This window comes from Passer domesticus, chromosome 9 (assembly GCF_036417665.1).
Source record: "Passer domesticus isolate bPasDom1 chromosome 9, bPasDom1.hap1, whole genome shotgun sequence".
In the NCBI taxonomy this organism is placed as follows: domain Eukaryota; kingdom Metazoa; phylum Chordata; class Aves; order Passeriformes; family Passeridae; genus Passer; species Passer domesticus.
Window position 1 is genome coordinate 43277793 of NC_087482.1, and position 19568 is coordinate 43297360.

At 45.5% G+C, this 19568-nt stretch overlaps 1 protein-coding gene across 1 annotated transcript in view; it reads right to left on the reverse strand.

Annotated features, from left to right (window-relative positions):
- Positions 1 to 16654, reverse strand: part of PDZRN3 (PDZ domain containing ring finger 3) — a 130409-nt gene extending 113755 nt beyond the window's left edge. Inside the window, exons 1-3 of the mRNA XM_064433090.1 lie at positions 15628 to 16654; positions 9697 to 9783; positions 8469 to 8576 (exon numbers count right to left, since the gene is read on the reverse strand). Coding sequence (XP_064289160.1) covers positions 8469 to 8576; positions 9697 to 9783; positions 15628 to 16344 — 912 coding nt within the window. The 5' untranslated portion in view covers positions 16345 to 16654. The remainder of the gene's footprint in view (positions 1 to 8468; positions 8577 to 9696; positions 9784 to 15627) is intronic.
- Positions 16655 to 19568: the final 2914 nt, after the last annotated feature.

Here is a 19568-nt window from a genome sequence, read left to right on the forward strand (position 1 = left end):
TACTCCTCTGGGGCTGTGGATGATAACTGTGCCAGTGGGAAAGGGAATGCCTTTCCTGAGATCCACAGGTCCAGTCCTACAATAAGGGATCTAGAAATTAGTGATTTTTAAAAGGGTATTTTAACACCAGGATTAATTAGACTATAGAAAAGGGGCTTGCACTACAAAATATACTGTTTTCCAAACTCTGCCTCTTTTTCCACCTGTATCACACATTTAATGCACATTTAATGCATAATTTAAGCTGGAGAGAAGATACTTGACCATTTGCACTCTTAGGGACTAGGAATGCCCTGGTCCCTCACAAAAAGGATGATATCAGGGATGGGATGTGTCTCCACCATTCACTGCTCAGCCCACACTGCCCTCCTGCACCCCAAAGACTCAAATTTCCTTTCTGGATGGAATATTCCCGCACACAGCCTTTAAAACCCAAATTCCCCTTTCAGAGGTAAATTCCCTGTAGAGATATAAGACTTTACAGATAGAAGCTTCTTTAAAGATGGCACACCTTTATATGAAAGCTAACACAACACAAATTTGCTTTGGATACTAAAAATGTACAATGAAAGTCTTAAAAGGAAAATACTGCTTTCATTTAAAAGCCTCAGTGGTGAAGCAAAATTTTTCAACTGCTGTTATTGTTAACCCAGTCCCATTTGTATTTATGAGAGCCTAAAAACTTTACAAGTCCTGTAGTTGCACTTTGCAGTGGAACATACAGTAGTAGTCAGGTTACATTGTTTTGAAATTTATCAAAACATGCAGAATGTAAAGCAGCAGTCAACAATGTTGGAACTAAATTCCCAACACTGATAAATTGTCACCTCAGTGTTTCAAGCCCAGAACTGCAGTTAATTGTGGATAATTTTTCATAGTGTAAAGAATTAATTAATTAAGCAAAGGAAAAAGCCTCATGTATGAAGGAGAGCACGAATCTAAAGCCATAATTGCCGTACAATTTGCTAGAGTACATTTGATAAACTCCTACTGAGCACTCTCCTTTTCCAGGTTTCCTGTCTGAAGTGTTTCTTGTCCTACCATACCCCCACATTTGGCAACTTTGAAAAAACAAAAAACCCCACACCAGTACTGGAATTGATTTTGTTTACTACTAAACCCCTTATTTGTCATTAAAACTACAAAGACCACTGGGCAGGAGAGACTTTGTACTTCTCACCAGAACAGCACCACGCTCTTGTTCTGAAGAAAACTCCCTCCACCCAAATTAACCAGGGCTGAGCTGCAGGATCAGGGTTTGGGATCCCCAGGCAGACTGGGTCATTCTCCCACACTTGGCATTTTTCACGTTTGCTGAACAAATTCCGTTTTTAATTCCAAATGAAGAGTTATGCAAATGGGACTCAAGTGCCTTTTGATAGAGCTGGTCTGAGCTTGCTCCTTTTGTCAGTTAATTTGCACTTACTTCATGCATATCTTTAACCCAGTTGGCATAGTAATGTGCCACATATGTACTAAATTAAGGATGATTGTGCCTGATTGCCCAATTATGATACCAAATGTGTGAAAATAGTTGATAGGACATTCTGTGTGTTTTCTCTAAAAAGACTCTGCGCGTTCAAAAACCTAAAAATAAAACGTAACAGTTAATCATACTGGTTTGGCTTGAAATGTGGAAAACTGACAAGATTATTTAAAATGCAAGGAATTGCACCGCAAATGAAAAGATTAAATTGTCCCATTGTTATATGGGACATAATCCCCCATTCTTTAAAATGGCCCAACATTTGTTGGAGTCTGACACGTTTCTCCTGACGAGCTACAGAGCACGAACCAGCTATTTTTCATTTCTTCAACAGAGTAATAATTCCTAACCCCAAATTCTAGATTGATAGGTGGTTTATATTTTGAATTCATCACAAACTGTGCCAGGTCCCAAGGCAGGGCTGACCTGCATGACCAGGACTGTGTGTGCAGCCACCAGGTGCCACAGCAGGCTTGGAACAACCTCTCCCTGCCTCACCCACCAAGAGCTGGATTATCCAGGCAATCAGCAAGGATTGGTTTAGCAGAAAATGGCAAACACAGCTGAGGGAGGATGGATGAGGGAATTCAGGAGCTCTGGGATCACCACCACAGGAGTCAGTGGAGTGAACCCCTGACTTCATCTGAGATTCGACTGGAAATCACCAAAGCAGTTTGCATTTCCTCTCCAATCTTGCTCCTTGTGGTCCCAAACAAGTTGACCACACCAAAGAGAAACGACACTTGCTAAATAATCTGTGACTTTCACTGTGTTTTAAAGCACTGTATTAGCAGGACTTTTCTCCCAATTTTTCCAGCCTTACAGTAATGCAAAGTTTGAGGCAAGAGGATCCAACCTGGAAAGTAAATTCCTCATAATTGATTCTCCTTTTACTCAAGAGCAATTTCCTGTTTAACTGCAATTCCAACACAAACATGAGCAACATTATTTAACTTCTCTGCAAGGACTGTGGATGCTCCATCCCAGAAAAAATTTGGCATTCCTCCCAATTCCAGCAGTGGCAATTCTTTTCCTGATTTGTGCACAGTTGTCATGGTCCCCATCTCGAGAGCACTGATGGTTTTATGGGAGAGATTTCATGGTGGCTAAAGACTGAAATGATTGCTTTCAAGCAGACTGTGCGAGCAAGGAAAGCAAAAGTGGAGGGAAGTGCAGGGAAGAAAGGATTCCAAACCATAATCCCATTAATTTAAGATGTGTTACACATAAGGGATCTATTCCTGAGTTTAAGAGAGCTTTTTTTGATAACTTAATTACCTCTTATTCATTCAACACACCCTTGAGACCAATATTCTAAGCTTCCACAGATTCAAAATGCCCACATTACGCTTAGGGTCAGCATGATGTGGACTTCTATTAAAAAGAAGGAAGAATAGCACGGTGTGGAAATTTGAGGGGAACCCACTGAGGACCTTTTCAAAAGTTGCAGCATGAAACGTGCTTATAACCTGAGCTCTGCAGCCTGCAGGTCAGAGAGTGTTGTATTTGAAACAACATTGCTTTTTTTATTTGCAATGCTTATATTTTCATTCCATCAAATATTTTATGGTTTTGTTTGTGGGAAGAACAATATTACAGTATTTAGTGTAGAAATCCTGTTGCACCTCTATGATTGGTTCTCTGGCTCATCCCCCTGCTTTCCCCACCTCCCTGCCACAGCTCAGCCTGTAGTGCTGGTATGAAATCAGGGAAATAAATTTATGAGAGGAAAAAATGCAGCGATAACCAAGGCCGCCTGTTTTCATTTACATTTTCCTCTCTGGGCTGTTATTATTACTCCCTTTCTCCCGAGCTGTGGGATCTATGTTTTAGCACAGGCACGATGCTGCTTTGTGAGACACCATTAACAGATATGGACAAAGGCCTTGGAAAGTTTTCTGGGAGCATAAACTCCAAAAAGAGCTGACTCTGCTGTAGCTGCAGCGGCTGCCCCGCCGCGCTCGTTCCCCACAAACGCTCCCATGTGCTTGCGTGTCCTGGCAGGAACTGCAACAGCCAATTTTAAGTCACTGTCTGAAAATGTTTTCTTCTAGAAAATTAATTCCTGAGTGTATGGAGCTGCACAGTAAATCTTGTTGGCAGGGCTGAGTTTTCCATTCAGGACAATTCTGTTTAATCTATATCCTTGTCAGAGTTCGGCTGGCACCGAGCGTCCCGCAAGGAGCTGCAGGCTTAGGATTATCCTGCTAAAGCTGGCATTGTTTTAAAAAGTGCTCACCAGCAAATCAGGAGTTGAAGGTGGCGTTCAGACAGTAATTTTATTGAGTGATTACTTGTGGAAGCTGCCTGTGAGTGGTGATAGGTGAGCAGGGCAGCAGCGGCGTGCACTGACAGTGCAGCCAGAGCAGCAGTACACTGAGCCCTTTCAGCCACAGGCTCAGTCTGCTGGAAAAACCAGACCATCACGCACCACCAGACCACAAGGAATGCTTCTTCTTTTATTCATTCACTCAGTTTTACAGCCATCCTTGCTTCACGTTGTGTCACTGGCAGGGAAAGGTTCACCATGCTCCTGCCAGAGTGTCCTTCCCTGCCATTCCTGTGTGGCTGAGGGATTCCTCTGTGCTGATGTGACTTTTCAGAGGCTGTGCTGTGAACACAGCTACCAAATTAATCTCCCTGAAATCCACCTAACCCCCTCCTGTGAGCAGAAAGTGGCTCTGCCAAAACACCACACTTGCTACGGGGTGAGTAGCTAAGAGAGCCCGCAGCAAACGGCAAATTTTGTTTGTACATCCCCGAGATTTGCTAAAAAGTTTCATTGTTCTCGTGTGTAATCTGTGAAGAAATGCACGTCCTGGAAAAGCAGCCCGTAATTTGTAGCACATGAGTGTGCTTTGGGGAAAATCAATCAAATGAACTAAGACGTGTTCTCAACTCCTAAACTAATGATCCTTCCTGTGAGCAGCATGAAACACCGGGCGAGTCCCAGATGGCATAAATCCTCCAGGTTTCAGCAAAGCTGTGACAGTTTAGACTACCTCAACAGTACCCTAATTGTGCTGCAAAATTTTTAAGGTGGCGAGCAGTCAGCCTTTTCAAAAGCCTCCTTCTTCCCAAGCAGTCCCAGGGCTAAACAAACAAGTTTACCGGTTAGTGAGAAGAGAATGCCAGATTTAATTTATATTCTTTCAGGGCTGATGTGCTTAAAAATAATAACTCTGAAAATCTGATTTTTGTCTTAAGAAATGCCAAGCAGCTGCATAGAGGCATTCAGGGCTGGGACCTGAACCAACTTCTGTTGAGAGAGGAAATTAGGACCATTTTGTTACCCTGACAAAAATTAAATCTATGAGAACAGTAATTCCTTTGGAGAAAAAATCAATACTTTCAGCATGTTTTTAACGTGGCAATTTGCTATGGAACATCTTAACAATACCTCAGTAAATCAGCAGTTGAAATCAGCTGCTGGCTTTGAGTGTACAAGTACAGAACTGCATGAAAAATCTGTAGTCAAAGCAGAGGAAATCTCCCAGAATTGTGACTTCCTCACTCCCAAACTCATTGTGAAAAATCTGAGAATAGATACAGGTAAGAAGAAGCTTTGTTTTACACAGAGAAGTTACAAAACCACCAAAATCCAAACTTGCCAAATCTGGCAAGAACTTCTAGAACTTCTTTTCCTCTGTGCCTCAGATCACCCATTTACAGAGTAAGGGTATTATTAAACAGGGAGGGAAAATTATTAAAATTATTAAGCAGTTAAGAGCCACAATATGATCTTCATAGTCATATGTAAGCACTAAATATCATTATTCAACAGATTCTGTAAAAGAAAATACAAGGAAAAGGCTATTTCCCTGTATTTGCTACATGCTGCTCTGATGACTGAGTAGTACAGACCATGCAACATTCATCTTGGTTTTTGTCATTTCGTAGTAGCAACACAGACCTCACAGTGCCATTACTTATTTCAGTGATATGAAATGGGCCAAAAAATTGCTTTTAAAGAAAATTCAAGTCAATTCTTAAACCTGATTAACTTTGCATTTAACTTTCTGAAAAATGCAGAACAGGAAACCCAAATTACACGAGGAAAGTATGTTTTAAAATTATCTCTGACATAATTCCAAGGTTATCTCTGGATCAAATTGTCAGGGGATAGAATTTGCAAGCAAACAGCAATAAAAAAATGCTTCTGCTATCAGCCCTGAACAGTACCCTGATGTGCCTGTATTTCACTCTGCCTAATCCCTGCTCAGTAATTAGAAATGTTGTGGCAGCTCTGAAAATGAGAAGTGACACTCCAAAACACATCCACCAGGAGATCTGCAGCAAAGAAACATTTTCCAAAAGGAAATCAAATGATTTGTGCTTTACTTCATTGTAAATTCTCAGTGATGGATGCTGGATTTAATTAGGGAGATGTTATGCTCAGCATCTTATACTGGAATAAGAATTCTCTGTGGAAGAGTATTTAGAATCATGCTGATGATCCACAAAACCTTATTATTGAATGGACAAGAAGCTCTAGATAGCTAAATTCAGTTCTAGGGAAGTAAGTTGCCATCTTTCCTCACCATTTTTTATGCCTTTGAAAGCAAATGTGACCTGCTAGGGTGCTCTGCTCTGTGCCAAGTCCTCCAGCTGTGTCCTCCTACTTACTGCTACATCTGTAAATAATTTTTGAGTCAAACTCCCAAATCAAAACTTTGATGCTGTGAAGGTTATAAAAAAAAACTTGCCTCTAGAAGGACACCACCAGTGGCCATTACTAATTCTCACCTAGATTGCTTACAGGTATTTCAATTATCTAAGATAATTAGACATCAGGATGATAAAGCTCACTTAGATGCCTTGATGCAGGAGCTATCCCCTTTTTCCTTATCCAGAGCAAGGTTAGATAAAATGTGCTAAATATAAACTGCAGAGCACACAGGATGAAACAGCTGCTCTCAGGAGCTGGTGTCCACAGTATCTGTATTTTAAAGGGCTCACTTTTTGAGCACTCCAGTCTAGTGCTGTGAACTGGATGTCTGTAGTGGCTGGGCTGCATGAAACAAATTCATTTATCTAGAAAAGCATTCCATTAGCACTTTTGGAGACTGCTCCACTGTGGGAATCAAACCACATTAGCTGGGCACCACTCAGGGCTTGCTTCCACAGGACACTCCTGATCCAGAGTGAGATGCTGGTCTGGAGGCTCCCAAAGCCATCCCTTGGGAAACAATGTGCTCCATTTCCATCAGCATTTTGTGTATATTTAGAGGTGAGAGGAGTGAATATGACAATGAGTTTGTGGTCAGCACAACAAGAGCTGTCAACACATGTCAGCGCCATGTCAACACATGGGTTCCTGCTACCCTTGGCGTGTTATTAATCCAGCAAATCCCTCTCATGTCTTTGTTCTGGGCTTTTCTCTTGTCTGAAAATGCAGCTTGAACCGTGCACAAGGCTCTGCGCAAACACTGGTGGCACAGGCATGGCTCTGCTCAGGGAGGGACAGGGCAGGAAAGCTCACCCAGCCTGTCCCCTCGTGTCCCTCTCAGCTCCTCTGACACACAGTGGGACTCCTTCCTCAGCCTGCACCAACACTGGGCTTGGGGAGCAGTAAGGAAGGAGCAAAAAATAAAATCAGAAGGAAGGAGGTCCCTTGCAAGGCTGCAGAAGTCCAGAGCCCATGGAGGCTGGCTGCCCTTGTCCCCTCACTGTGAGCCAGGGTCACTTCCACAACCCACGGAGCCTGAACCAGGACCAGCACATTTCCCAACCTTGGGTCATTTCATCTCCCAGAGTTTTGGTTTTCATACAGTTGTTTGGTTTATGTGACTGTGCACTACTTCAGAAACGGATGTCAGCTTTCCAAGGAGGCTGTGGGGAAATTCAGGCTTATGGGAAACCTTCAGTTCAAACAAAATCACAGAGTTCTCACAAAACTGTCCAGACCTTTTCGCAATTATGTTACATCACACACAGGGTTTGAGCAACTCTGGATCATTTCACAGCTCAGCTTCTTATCTTTTTATAGTTCTGCTACTGTGGCTCCATTCTTTCCCATATGAAGAAACTTAATTAATATTTTATACCCTTACTAGATTGTGAATACAATTTGCCATAACAGTACAGAAAAAGCAAATACACTTTGTCCCCTGCCAACAGAAAATCCTTAACAGCTGTTTATTGCTCATTTGCAAAACATAAGAGCAATGGAATTCCATTACTTAGAGAAACTGGCTGTTCCATGATATCCTTGGCAACAAACACCACACTTATCTTTTTGAACAATAGACTCTCAAAGTTTCTGCAGCCTACAAAAATAAGACAGTGAGGAAGACTTTTTCTTAACTGCAAGATACCAAACAATGGGAACTGACTCACGGTCAGCTGCATTGTGTTTCATGAAAATGAAACTTTTTCTTGCTCTCTCTCTCCCCCCCAAAAAAGAAATTTGCTTGCTGCAACTTTAGAGCAAAGTTTCATGCAACCAACCCCTTCACAGGAAGAGCTTTTTATTGAGGTCAAGACTTTGGCAAAATGAAGAGAAATTCAGACTGCAATCAAAGTAATGTAAGAACTCACAAACAACATTAAAGGAGTTACTTAGGTTTATGATAAACCATAGAGAAATTGCAGAGCGGAATTTTCCCTGACTGTTCAAAACTTAAATACCAAGAAAAATAACATCATGCTTTACACCACAGATATTTCACATATGGTTTTAACTGCATAACTTCCAAGTTTCCAACAGCTTAAAAAAGAACTATCTATAGCATACCAGAGAGATGCGAGCTCCTCAGAAAGACAGGACATGCACATACCATCCATAATCTGGTTTCTATATTTAGGGAAGGACTATACCTAAAGCCCTGGAGGTCAGCACTGAATCAAGCCCAGAATATTTTCACAGACAGATGTTCTAGACAGTGTTTACCACGCCCCACTCTCCCAAACCCACAGCAAACCTGCCATGTGAGGACCTGAGCTGGAGCTTGCACTGTTAAAAAGCAGTGTATTCTCTTACCTCAATAATCCTGTCGTGGATTTGCAGCCCTCCTTCCTTAGCAGCAGGCCCAGTGTCAACTATTTTGGATACAAAAATTCCTTCGCTGGATGAGCCATCCTGATTGTCCTTCAAGGATGAAAAGGAAAACACATCATTGTCCCTCTCGTCTGCCCTCAGCTCAAGCTTGTCCACGTCACAACAGTGCATGTCATTTGAGAGAAATATTCTTACTGATGTCTTAATTTGGAATTACTTTGTGCTAATGAGAACACCTGATACTCTGATTTTGAAAGATTAAGCAACCAGGGATGGGCTTCCATTAGGTAAATTAGTTGCTTGATAATCATTTTCCTCTGACTTAGGCCAGCTCAGGAGTGATTGTCATTACAATTATTCTCACAGCAAAATCCAGTGAGACACAGCCTGCTTGAACATCAAACATAAGACAACAGTGCAGTTTTCATTTTCAGTTGCACAGCTTTTCCTCTGGAGACTTGAAAATAAACCCATGAAAACACCTTACACTTAACAAGGTATTTTCATATTCCTGGGTATTGTGCTTCTACCAGTGCAGAACAATGTCTCAGAAAGTTGAAAACCTCTAAAGAAAGAATAACTTTCAAGTGAATTCACTAGGAATAAATCGTGATTAATGTCAGAGTTCTGAGCAGCCAAGAAGTAGTTCTGAATACTTTCTAAATTACTAGGACAAGGTATAATCCACTCCTTGATGTAATTAAAGTCATATGCAGCAGCTCCAGCCAACAAGCATCCCAAAAAAATACATTAGTGAGTGTGTGGTGGAGGAAACATCTGCTGAAATCACAGAACTCAAAACCAAGCTGTTGAAGTTCCATCCCTTCACCTGCACAGAGAGCTGCTGGATCTCTGCTGGAAAGGAGAGTAAATATTTTTTTTTTTTTAATGAAAGGCACTAAAGTTGAGGCTTTCAACCCATAAAGTTCACAGCAGTAGGGTCTGAGAAAGAGACACCGTGGGTTTTATAATTTTGGGAGTGGCACTGCACCAGGATTAGTGGTGCTGGCTGTGATGCTATGCAAGAATAAACAGGCAGCGAGAGAAAAGGCAGCATGGTTAATAGACATCCACACAATCTCAATGGAAGAACTGCTCTGAAAGAATCCCAAGAGGACTAAATGCTTGTCAGCAACATTTTTCCTCCAAGTGTTGACCTACATGCTTTTCCCAACTGGAAAGGGCAAACATATTTTAACAATTAACATACCACGCATGGCCGGCCACCAATAATATTAAATCCAAGAGATCCAGAGTCCCGATGAAGGACCAGAGTCAGTGCTTTAGTTTCTTCACCCTACAAAGAACAGACAAACACATTCAAAACATTGTGTCTGGGGGGTAAAACAGGACAGGTAATACTTCTACCCAGGTTTTCTGTTGGGTTGGTTTCTCATTTTTGTTAAAATCCCCTTGTAGTTCAGAGAGAAACATTTGGAATAACTTTGCAGCTCCCAGTGGCTGCTCCAGCCACCCCACTGAGCTCCAGCAGCAGAACCTCCCCTAAGATTTATGTGTCTTTTTTATTGAGATCTACACTGAGGCACTTAACAGCAACAGAAGGGGTTTATATGCAGTGCTGGTTCCTGCAACTACTTGACCCAGTCATATGTGATGTGTTATGTAAAATACTCCACATTTCCAGTAGTCAAACTCTTTGACTTTTCCAGTGCTTGGGGGTGACTGAACCCTAGGACTGGATCCTTGCATTGCCTCTCTCTACTGATGACTACGTGACATTGTTTAAAGTGACACTCTTTTAAACAGTATCAAACACAAAATTCTCAGCTGAGTTTTAGAAAACAGCATTAAACAGAACTGTGACAAATTTTGCCACGGGCCCAGAATGGCAATTGCTATTCACAGCACCTGCTGTGCATAATTTTTTTTTCTCTAGCATTTCAAGACCAGCAAAACAGAAACCTCCCATCACTGAAAATCATTATGTTAATCCCCTAAAATATGGAATTTTACTGTGAATAGTTTTCTGGACAAACAGCATGCAACAAAAATACAATGGAGGGACACGTAGTATTTGGGGGCTGTGTGGACAGGCTCTGTTATCCTTGTCTCTCACCCCAGCCTGTTCCTAACTAAAAAGTCCTACAAAATATCCTTTATGACACAGGGATGCTACTTAGGCCTATTAACTTTTATGAAGACAAAACTACGTGCATGAACTGTTAAAGACAACTAAATGTTCACAATGTTCTCCCTTCAGTCTCAATCTAGTGTTGTTATTTACAGCAGAGCACTGCAAAAAGCCCTCTGAATAAAAACATTTAGAGAATGTTCAGAATAGATCAGTATGTGCATCTAGAGATACAGATGAATCTTTCCACCTCCAAAACCATTTTCTTTGTTTTATCCAAGAGGTGAAAAAGTTATGAACACAGAAAAAGTTTGAGGAACTTATCTTAAAAGTCTGGTTTTCATAACCAATTAATGACAAAAATTGCAACAGTTACATTGTAATTCAATGCAGATGGTTTTAGTTTGTGCATTTTTCTTCTAACATGTCAATTTGAAGTTGTCAATCAAATATTAATGTCTATTAAAGTCATAAAAAATGTCAAAGTAATCCTGGATTACTGAATTACTCCCAGAGATTCGGGGCTGATAAGGAAGCCCAATTCCCTGCCAGTGTGAACTGGCAGAGCTCCACTGACCGCACACTCCCAGCTCCTCCACGGGGGAACTGCACCAACAGCTCCACCTCAAAATGTGCTTTACAACTTCTACGTCAGTTTCTGATCATTATCTTCCCTAATGATCCACTCATAAATAGACCTGGACCTGATACAGAGGAACATGGACAAACTCTGACTGATTTTATTTGAGTCTGCCTGCACTTGGCAGCAGTGAGAACCAGGTACCCAGAAGAGAACTGAAAAATGAAGTAGAATCTATTTCCCTGCAAGTCTGCAGACTCAGACCGCAGACAGGATTTCAAGGAACACATTTCCAGTCCTGTGAGACCACTTTCAAGGACTGATGATTCTGGATTTGAAAGACAAGCACATGCTAGCATGACTGTTTCCTTCTATTATCCCTATTTAAGAAGGCAAATCAATTACAACAATCAAAAAACAATTACAACATTGCTCTCAAGACACTTTCAGTAATTAGACTTGCCTGTTTTCATTAAAGCCTCCTTATGTGGCTTTGATTTGACACTTTTACACCTGGCTGAACAAGTATTAAAGCAGGTGGGATTGAACCAGTCAGGCTGTGAGGGAAAAAAAAACAACGAATGCAGTTTTCTGTAGGTACTTCTGAAAAAGTACTTCTGTCTGCAAGGGTTTTAAAGACATTTCCGGGTTTTTCTGGTGGCTTTGTGCAGTGTCTCCATGCTCCCCATGGCAGCAGTCACGTCCCAGCCCCACTGTGGGTGCAGAGCTGCCCAGCCCTGGGAGGCAGCAGCACCTTGCTCCGACACTCGGCCACTTCTGCACACTCAGCCCTGAACGACTCCTTCAACAACCTTCCCCTTCTCTTCATAAGGAAGCCACGATGCAAATGATTTTTCCAGGGCTCTGCCTTTCTCTCCCCCTCCAAGATCTGGCATTCCAGCAGAGCAGTCATTAAACAGTGAGGTAACTGTGGAAATGTGGTGGCCAGGGGCCAGCCCTGCCCCGGCAGCTGCTCCGGCAGCAGACCTGATGCTTCCTGGCATGTTGTATTCCCACAGCTGAACAGAACTCTTAAACATAATTCTTGAAATTACTGCACTTCCCAGCTGAGTAATGTGCAGCTAATAGACTGCCTTTCCCTTTAGATAGCAAAGACTAATTTCTTTGGTAGTGCTGTGGCTAGGAAGGTCTGTCCTCACCAGAGGAGGAACCTCAGCTCCTTCTTCACTGCTGAAAGGGCTGCCAGGACCCGCCTGGCCCATCTTGCTTGGGGACAGGCTGAGGAAAACACATCACCTTGTCTTAAAGGACTTCATCTGGCTCTTACAGAATTCAAATCTGTGTCACCACCACCACAGAGGTCCTGAATGTCAGATCACAACTGGTTCGTGCCTGGCTGATTCATTTAAAGTCAGTTCCTGTCTCTGGTTGCCAGGAGAGCAGAAGGGTTTCCAGCCTGGGCTGTCAACTGCTTCTGATTCCCTCTCCCCTTGTTGCTTCCCAAAGGACTTTGCTGGCTGTGTAAATAAGGGATTGACCAGATCAGCTTATCAAGAGGTGTGCACAGTGCTGTGTTTCACCAAGGATTAAGCCTTGTTTGAATTGTACAAGTTTTTTTTTCTTGATTGTTTAGACTTTGATATTTCAGGATTGACATGTCTGATCAAAGGAAATACGAATTTTGAGTGAGACACTCCACCTTCCCTCCCACTCCCTCCTCAAGCTCATCCTCAATAAGCCTCTCCTCTTTCCACCAAGGAATAAACAGCCATTCTCTGAATAAACCTTGGAACTGTACACAGTAAAATTAAAGTGTTCCCACAGTCATAAGACACATGGGTAACACTGTGAACTGGGGTCACTTAAGGCACATCTACTGCTTAAGTGGCTTATAAAATTATGAGATGCTTACAGATGAGTGTGTGTATAAAAATATATTTATTTATGTCTTCTCTCAATATGGTTATGGTGTTGTTATAGAACTCATCTCAGAAAAGGTAGATGAAAGCACAGCAAAGCTGTGATTCATCCAGGATCACAAACAAGGTTTATGCTAAGGTGAATCCCCACCTGGTCTCCAAAGCTGCCAAAAGACCACGAATTTGGGTCTTTAAATAATGGTCTAATGTCACTCAATATCGTATTTCCCCTTTCACTAAGTATTTAAATACAACTGAATGTGGGCATATCTTCTGTTTTGCCTATAGGATAGGTGATCTGATTTATTTTTGGATTGGTTCTACATCTGCAGCAACAAGCAGCCATCAGGCAGGAAAGAAAACCCCTTTTCTCCATCTACTGAGGAGCCAGAACATCCCACAGTAAGTTCTGCAATCACCACTTGTAAGCTATGAACCCATGTTGGTGCTCAGCCTTCTTGTGCTTAGCATAGACCAAACCACTCCATCTGAGAATGCACGAAACATGAATAATGCTCACTATTTAAATAATGACAGCAAATTGGTTATTTCACACTCTAATCCCTGTGTTCAGGGACATAACCCTTAAGAAAATTTATACATCCTGCTGAGTGTTCCTGCACAGTCTGTGCTACTGTCTCTGAGAAAATAACCCCACACTTGGAAGCCTGCCACAGCCCCAAAGAGGGAAAGCATCCCCTGCACTGTGTGATTACCACAGGTCTTTTACCGAACTCTCCGTGTCACAAAGATGCAAGTTTGCTATCTGTGCCTGCCTGGGAGCTGGGCAGCAGAGAGCTGTTAGTGTTGGCCAGCTGCCCAAAATGCTGTGAAAGACACGCAAGTGCCTGACCGCTGGCCCGGGGCTGCGGTGACACGACACCTCCCAGCTTTCTCCAGACTGGTGGCTGCTCCAGAGAACTGCACAACAGCCCTTTGTAGCGGGGCTGCACCCAGCACAGGGGTCTGGGCCAGCTGTACCCATAAATCCGACAGGGAGCATAGCTGAAAATATGTGTCATGGACATTTGAAGGAGCAGCTCTCAGGATTACAGCAGCTCCCGAAACTGTACGGAGCTAAGAGATGCAAACCCCACATCATCAACACCAGCCACGAGAAAAGGGGGTGTGAGAATAAAGGAGATCAAAGATGAGGAGGCAGGGATTGGGTGAGATGGTTTCTGACAGCAGGACAGTGTGCAGGGCTCTCCTGTCACCGGCAGTGGAGATGGAGCTGTGTGCCAGGCTGTGGGAGCAGAAAGCCTCCAGAATGCCTTGGCAAAGTGCTGCAGGAAAAGGGGGAGACAGAACTGTCCTGAGCCTTTACATGACTGTGAACCCCCAATTTATTTTAATGGTATTACTAAGATTTTGACCAGCACACACCCAGTATTGCCTGAAGTTAGAGCAGTTCATTTAGTATTGAAATATTTTCTGGTTTGAGTTAGGAAAAGAGGATGGGTTCTGTCCTGGATTCCTAAAAAGGTTAAAAAAAAGAAGATCCTTTGACATGAAGTTTTATTTCCTTTACATAGCTTTTAGAGCCTCAACATTACCAGAGGTGTGAATACAGATATTTGACAGTTTTGACCAGTTTAATACTGCTGTGTCTGTGGTAGCACATTCCAGGTCACTGGGAGGACTCTGAATGTCTTCATTTAAAAGATAATTGGCTTCCAGGGCTTCCCTCGCTGGGGAGCCTCATTCCAATTAAAACTTGGGGATTGTTGTAGCTCTGGCTTTTGATTCTGGTCATTTTATAAATGGTCTAATTTTGAAGGGTTGGAATCAAGTTAATTTTTCCCTTCCTAATTAAAGAACTCTATGTGACACTGAGAAAAAAATCACAAGTACACAGCAGATGTCTTGTATTTGGATGTTACAAGGATGATGGCTGCAGATCCTGAAATAGCTGGTGAGGTGTCCGGGTCGCATCACAGCTAATCCCAAAGTTGCATTTGGTAGGAAGCCCTGCTGTGGGATGCCAGGTGAGCTCAGGCTCTGGAAAGCATTGGGTCACAGCAGCTTCTTCCAATGCACTCCACTTTGTGTGACTCCTGGGAGTCAATTTCTGCTGCTTTAATGCCATTTCCAGGCCTGGAAATTCCACTTTTAAGAGTTTTCTTCGGGGAAGAGAACCAAGAGAAAACAGTAACACCATCACCTTGTTACTTCTCTGTGCGAGTTACCTTACAGAGTCCAGCCAGGACGGTCACTAAAAAATGTACCTATAGAAAGATGGACCTATAGAAAGATGGACCTATAGAAAGATGCACCTACAGATGCACCACTTAAAGATGTACCTACAGAAAGCGGCATATTACGGCTATTAAACCCCAAAACTCAGGTATTTGAAAGGATTTGCAGCCGGATGGGCCCTCCAGGAGAAACCCTGCACATGGGAACTCCCCGGGTTCCGCGCATGGGACAAGGCGCATCCCCAGGGACAAGGCGTATCCCCAGGGACAAGGCGCATCCCCAGGGACATTGCGCATCCCGCGGGACAAGGAGCATCCCAAGGGACATGGCTCATCCCGCGGGACAAGGAGCATCCCCAGGGACCCCGGGCAGCGCGAGGCCCTTCCTTACCTTGCCGGGGGAGGCTGCGCGGGCGCGGGCCAGCGCGTCCAGGCGGGCGCTGTACTGCGTGAAGCGCTTCTGGTAGCGCAGCGCCGTCACCTGCAGCTCCAGCTGCGCGGCCGCCAGCCGCGACAGCAGCGACTGCTCCCGCTTGCCGGCGCGCAGCGCCTCCTTCTTCAGCGCCTTCTCCAGCGCGGCCGCCCGCGCCTGCAGCGCGGCCCCGTGTGCGCGCAGCGCCCGCAGGCAGCCGTGGCCGCCGGCCCGGCGCTCGCCGTGGGTCAGCACCAGCCCGCAGCCCTGCTCGCAGAGCCCCGCGGGCCGCGCCTCGCAGCGCTCCCGCATGTGCGCTTCCACGTCGCGCAGGTTGAGCACCTGGCGGCAGCCGCGGTTGCGGCACTTGGCCGGGGAGAAGTCGCAGGTCTCGGCGTGCTCGCCCAGCTGCTGCAGCGGCACCACCGCCTCGCAGCCCCGCGCGTGGTTGTCGCACTTGATGTCCAGCTTGAGGATGAGGCTCTTGAGGGGCAGGACGTGGTTGAGCTCCTTGGTGGAGATGCGCTGGCAGTTGACGGGGCAGCTGCCCTGCTGCACCACCCAGGGCAGCACGCAGCCCGCGCAGAAGACGTGTCCGCACGGGGTGGTCAGCGGGTCCTCCAGCACCTTGTTGCACAGGTTGCACTTGAAGTCGGGGTCCACCTCCCCGCTGAAGCGATCCAGCTCGAACCCCATCCTCCTTCCGCTCCGCCGCGAACAACAGAAGAAAAGAAGAAAACAACAACAAAAAAAAGCCCAGAAAAAGTACCCGGAGCGCGGAGACGGGCCGGGAGAAGAGGCGGAGAACGGGAATAAATAACTAGGAGCCGCTCCCTCCGCCGCCCGAGAGGCAGCCGAGCCCCCGGGCCGGCCCGCGGGGCTCAAGGAGCGCCCGGGAAGGAGCCGCGGCCGTGCCCCGTGCCCGCCGGTCCCGCAGCGCCCGGGAAGGAGCCGCGGCCGTGCCCCGTGCCCGCCGGTCCCGCAGCGCCCGGGAAGGAGCCGCGGCAGCGCCGCCGCCCGCGCAGCGCCCGCCCCCGGCACCGCCCCCGCCGGCACCGCCCCGCAGCCCGGGGGTCCCCGGCCGGACAAGGGGGCTTTGTCTCGGGAGCGGGCGGGCCCGGCCGCGCTCGGCTCCGCGCTGCTGCCGCTTCCCCCGAGGGGCAGGTAGCGGGGCCCGCGGGCAGAGCGGCACCGGGACACGGGCGGCTCCGGAGGGGAAGGGGCCGCGCACGGGGGAGCGGGGAGAGAGAGGGATGGAGGGGACGGGGAGCGCAGGGAGGGTCGCGGCGGGGTGTGCCAAGGTGAGACCGAGAGGCAGCGGTGACAGGCTCGCAGCGATGTGGGACACACACATCGATGTGGGACACACACATCGGCTGGGCACAGGCACGGGGCAGGGGCCAGCCTGGAGCTACCTGGTGTAGTGGTAAAATGTTTGGAACTAGATGGTCTTTAAGGTTCCTTCCAATCCAAACCATCCAGTGGCTCTGTGATGAGTTTTGGAAAGGGCACTCATGGAGTTGCCCCTAGGGTCAGGTCCTGGGCGACTTGCTTAGAAATTGGGCTGATTCCTCAGTCCTCGGGTGCGAATTCTTGCATTAGCGACCGGAAAAAACTACAAACAGAACAATCTGCCAGTGTGTGACTGAAACACTAAGGGTTAATGATTTGCCAAAGCACCAGGGTGCTTTGCTGAGGCCAGGTTTGCACCCCGCAGCCGAAGGGGAGGTGAGAAGGTTTTGGGTGTGTGGTGGCAAAACCTCTTACCTGCCCAGAGACAGGGGGGATGGACACACACCACCAGAGGATGACCACAACAAATCAACCTTTGTTTAGCAACAAACTGGGTTTTGGGCCGGTAAGAACGGACCCTGTGGAGGTGGGATAGTGCTTTCTGTCGTGCCCATGGCCTCCCTTGCACACCTGGCTCAGGTGTAGACGCCCTCCCGGGGGAGGAGTCGGGACATTCACACACAGACCTGAGCGTTTTCATCCCTTCTGAGAAGGCACAACTGGCTCAGCTCTGAGTCATGTCTGAGAAGGGACCATAAACAACCAAAGATTCCCAAAGTGCCCCCAGACTCACGATCCACAGTGCTGCAACAGAAAGTGGAAAACTCCCTCTCCAGGGGAGGCACTAGCACCTGATTCTGAATGTGTGTTATCCCACCAAACTTTATGTTCCCAGGATTTCCTCCGGCCCTGATGGATGAAGGCTGAGACCATCACTGTGACAAATGGGCATCGAAACTGCAGCAGTCAAATCTTGTTTCTGGATCCATGGGTGGTGGTACCTTTCCTCTCCACTGTTTACTTTTATCCTTTCTTTCTTTTTCTTCCTAATTATTTTCTTCAGTGATCTCTTTGTACTTTTATATTGCTCTATTACTATAGATAATACCCAGAGGAGCTGTGCACCTCCTTTCCCTTGCATACAAATTGTTCCAAAATAAACTTGCCGTACATTTTATATAAATAAAAATACTCCATTCAGTGTCATTTCATTCTAATCCCCCCAAGGGATCGATGAACAAGAAGCTCAGTTCACAGAGCACAGTGCTGTCCACATCCTCATGGAAAAGGGATAAGATTGTTCTGTGTTTGCACAGGCTGCTAATGCCCCATTGCTGCCACTTGCACATAGGTGATGTAGCTCATTAAAAGTCCCCACTTTTGATACCTGTTTCTGCCCAGAGATGATTGAAAAGCACTCCTGAATATGCTGTAAAAAGCCAGCCAGACCACACCTGAAGCACCAGACACAGCATTAGGCAAAAGCAATTTCTCCTACAAGGCAGATATTCAAGTACTGAAAAAAAAAGCAATAAAAGAGACCAGCTTTGTTCATTGTGGATAGTGATGCAGAATTCTCACGTGCACCAGAGCCACAGAGCAGCTGAATTGTTCTTTTAATGTGTTTTTCTTTATGGCAAAGCAAAAGCCAGCAAGAAACTTCAGCTTCAGGTGACCTTTAGTGTATGTCTGTGATGTCCCAGTAAAACGACTTTCTGGATGCCTGGGAGGATTTTTTGTGTGTTGGTGACCTCTAGAAGGTAACAAGACTCGTGGTTACACAACTGTGTTCCCATTTCAGTTCCAGGCAAGTATTTTTTAGTGCTAAGGCTTTTCCCTTTTCAAATCTGAATTCCATCTGTAGTAGTCATTCTAATTATTAATGTTCCATAAAGCTTGAGGTTGCTTTTGGCTGCATACATTGCCCTGCTGAAGGGAGCATGCATCAATATTTAGGGTGATATACCTAACTAAGGAATTTTTAACAGATTTGCTCCTTTAAAAAAAAAAAAAAAAGGCAGATGATGTAATAGAGAACTGTGCATGTAGGTTTCTGTTAACTCCATCTGAAGGTTGTGTGCACTGCAGGGTGATAAAATTTAATTAATACACGTATATTGCTGACTTTTGGATTATTCTAATTAAACTGTAGTAGGGATTCTCATACTTGTGCCTCACTGCCTTTTGCATCTTCCTTCCCGTTGCCATCTGTTTCTCCTCAGGATATCTCTGCTCACAGGTCCCTCCTGCCATTCCCTTTGCTTCAGTGCCCTTCTCCTCCCTGCATCCCCCGGGGCCAGCAGCCCTGCCCTGCTGAGTCCCCACACTTCCCTGGCAGGACTCTCTTGTTCTGCAGTTTGCCACAAAACCTGGGATTTCTGGCACTAATCTCAGCACCTGGGTTTTTCCAAGGGCATTTCAATCAAATAAAACCTCACACTCCCTGCTCAGGGGATGCACACAGCCCAGCTAAGGGGGTTCAGTGCTCATTTCTGTGGGTGCTGTGTCCTCTGACGGGGAAATCCAGCAGTGCACCTGGTTCTGGGCAGGCTGGTGTGGGATAGCTGCTCCAAATCAGCGACCAGCACCTCACAACCCTCTTTACTCCAGTTTATAAACTGTCCCAT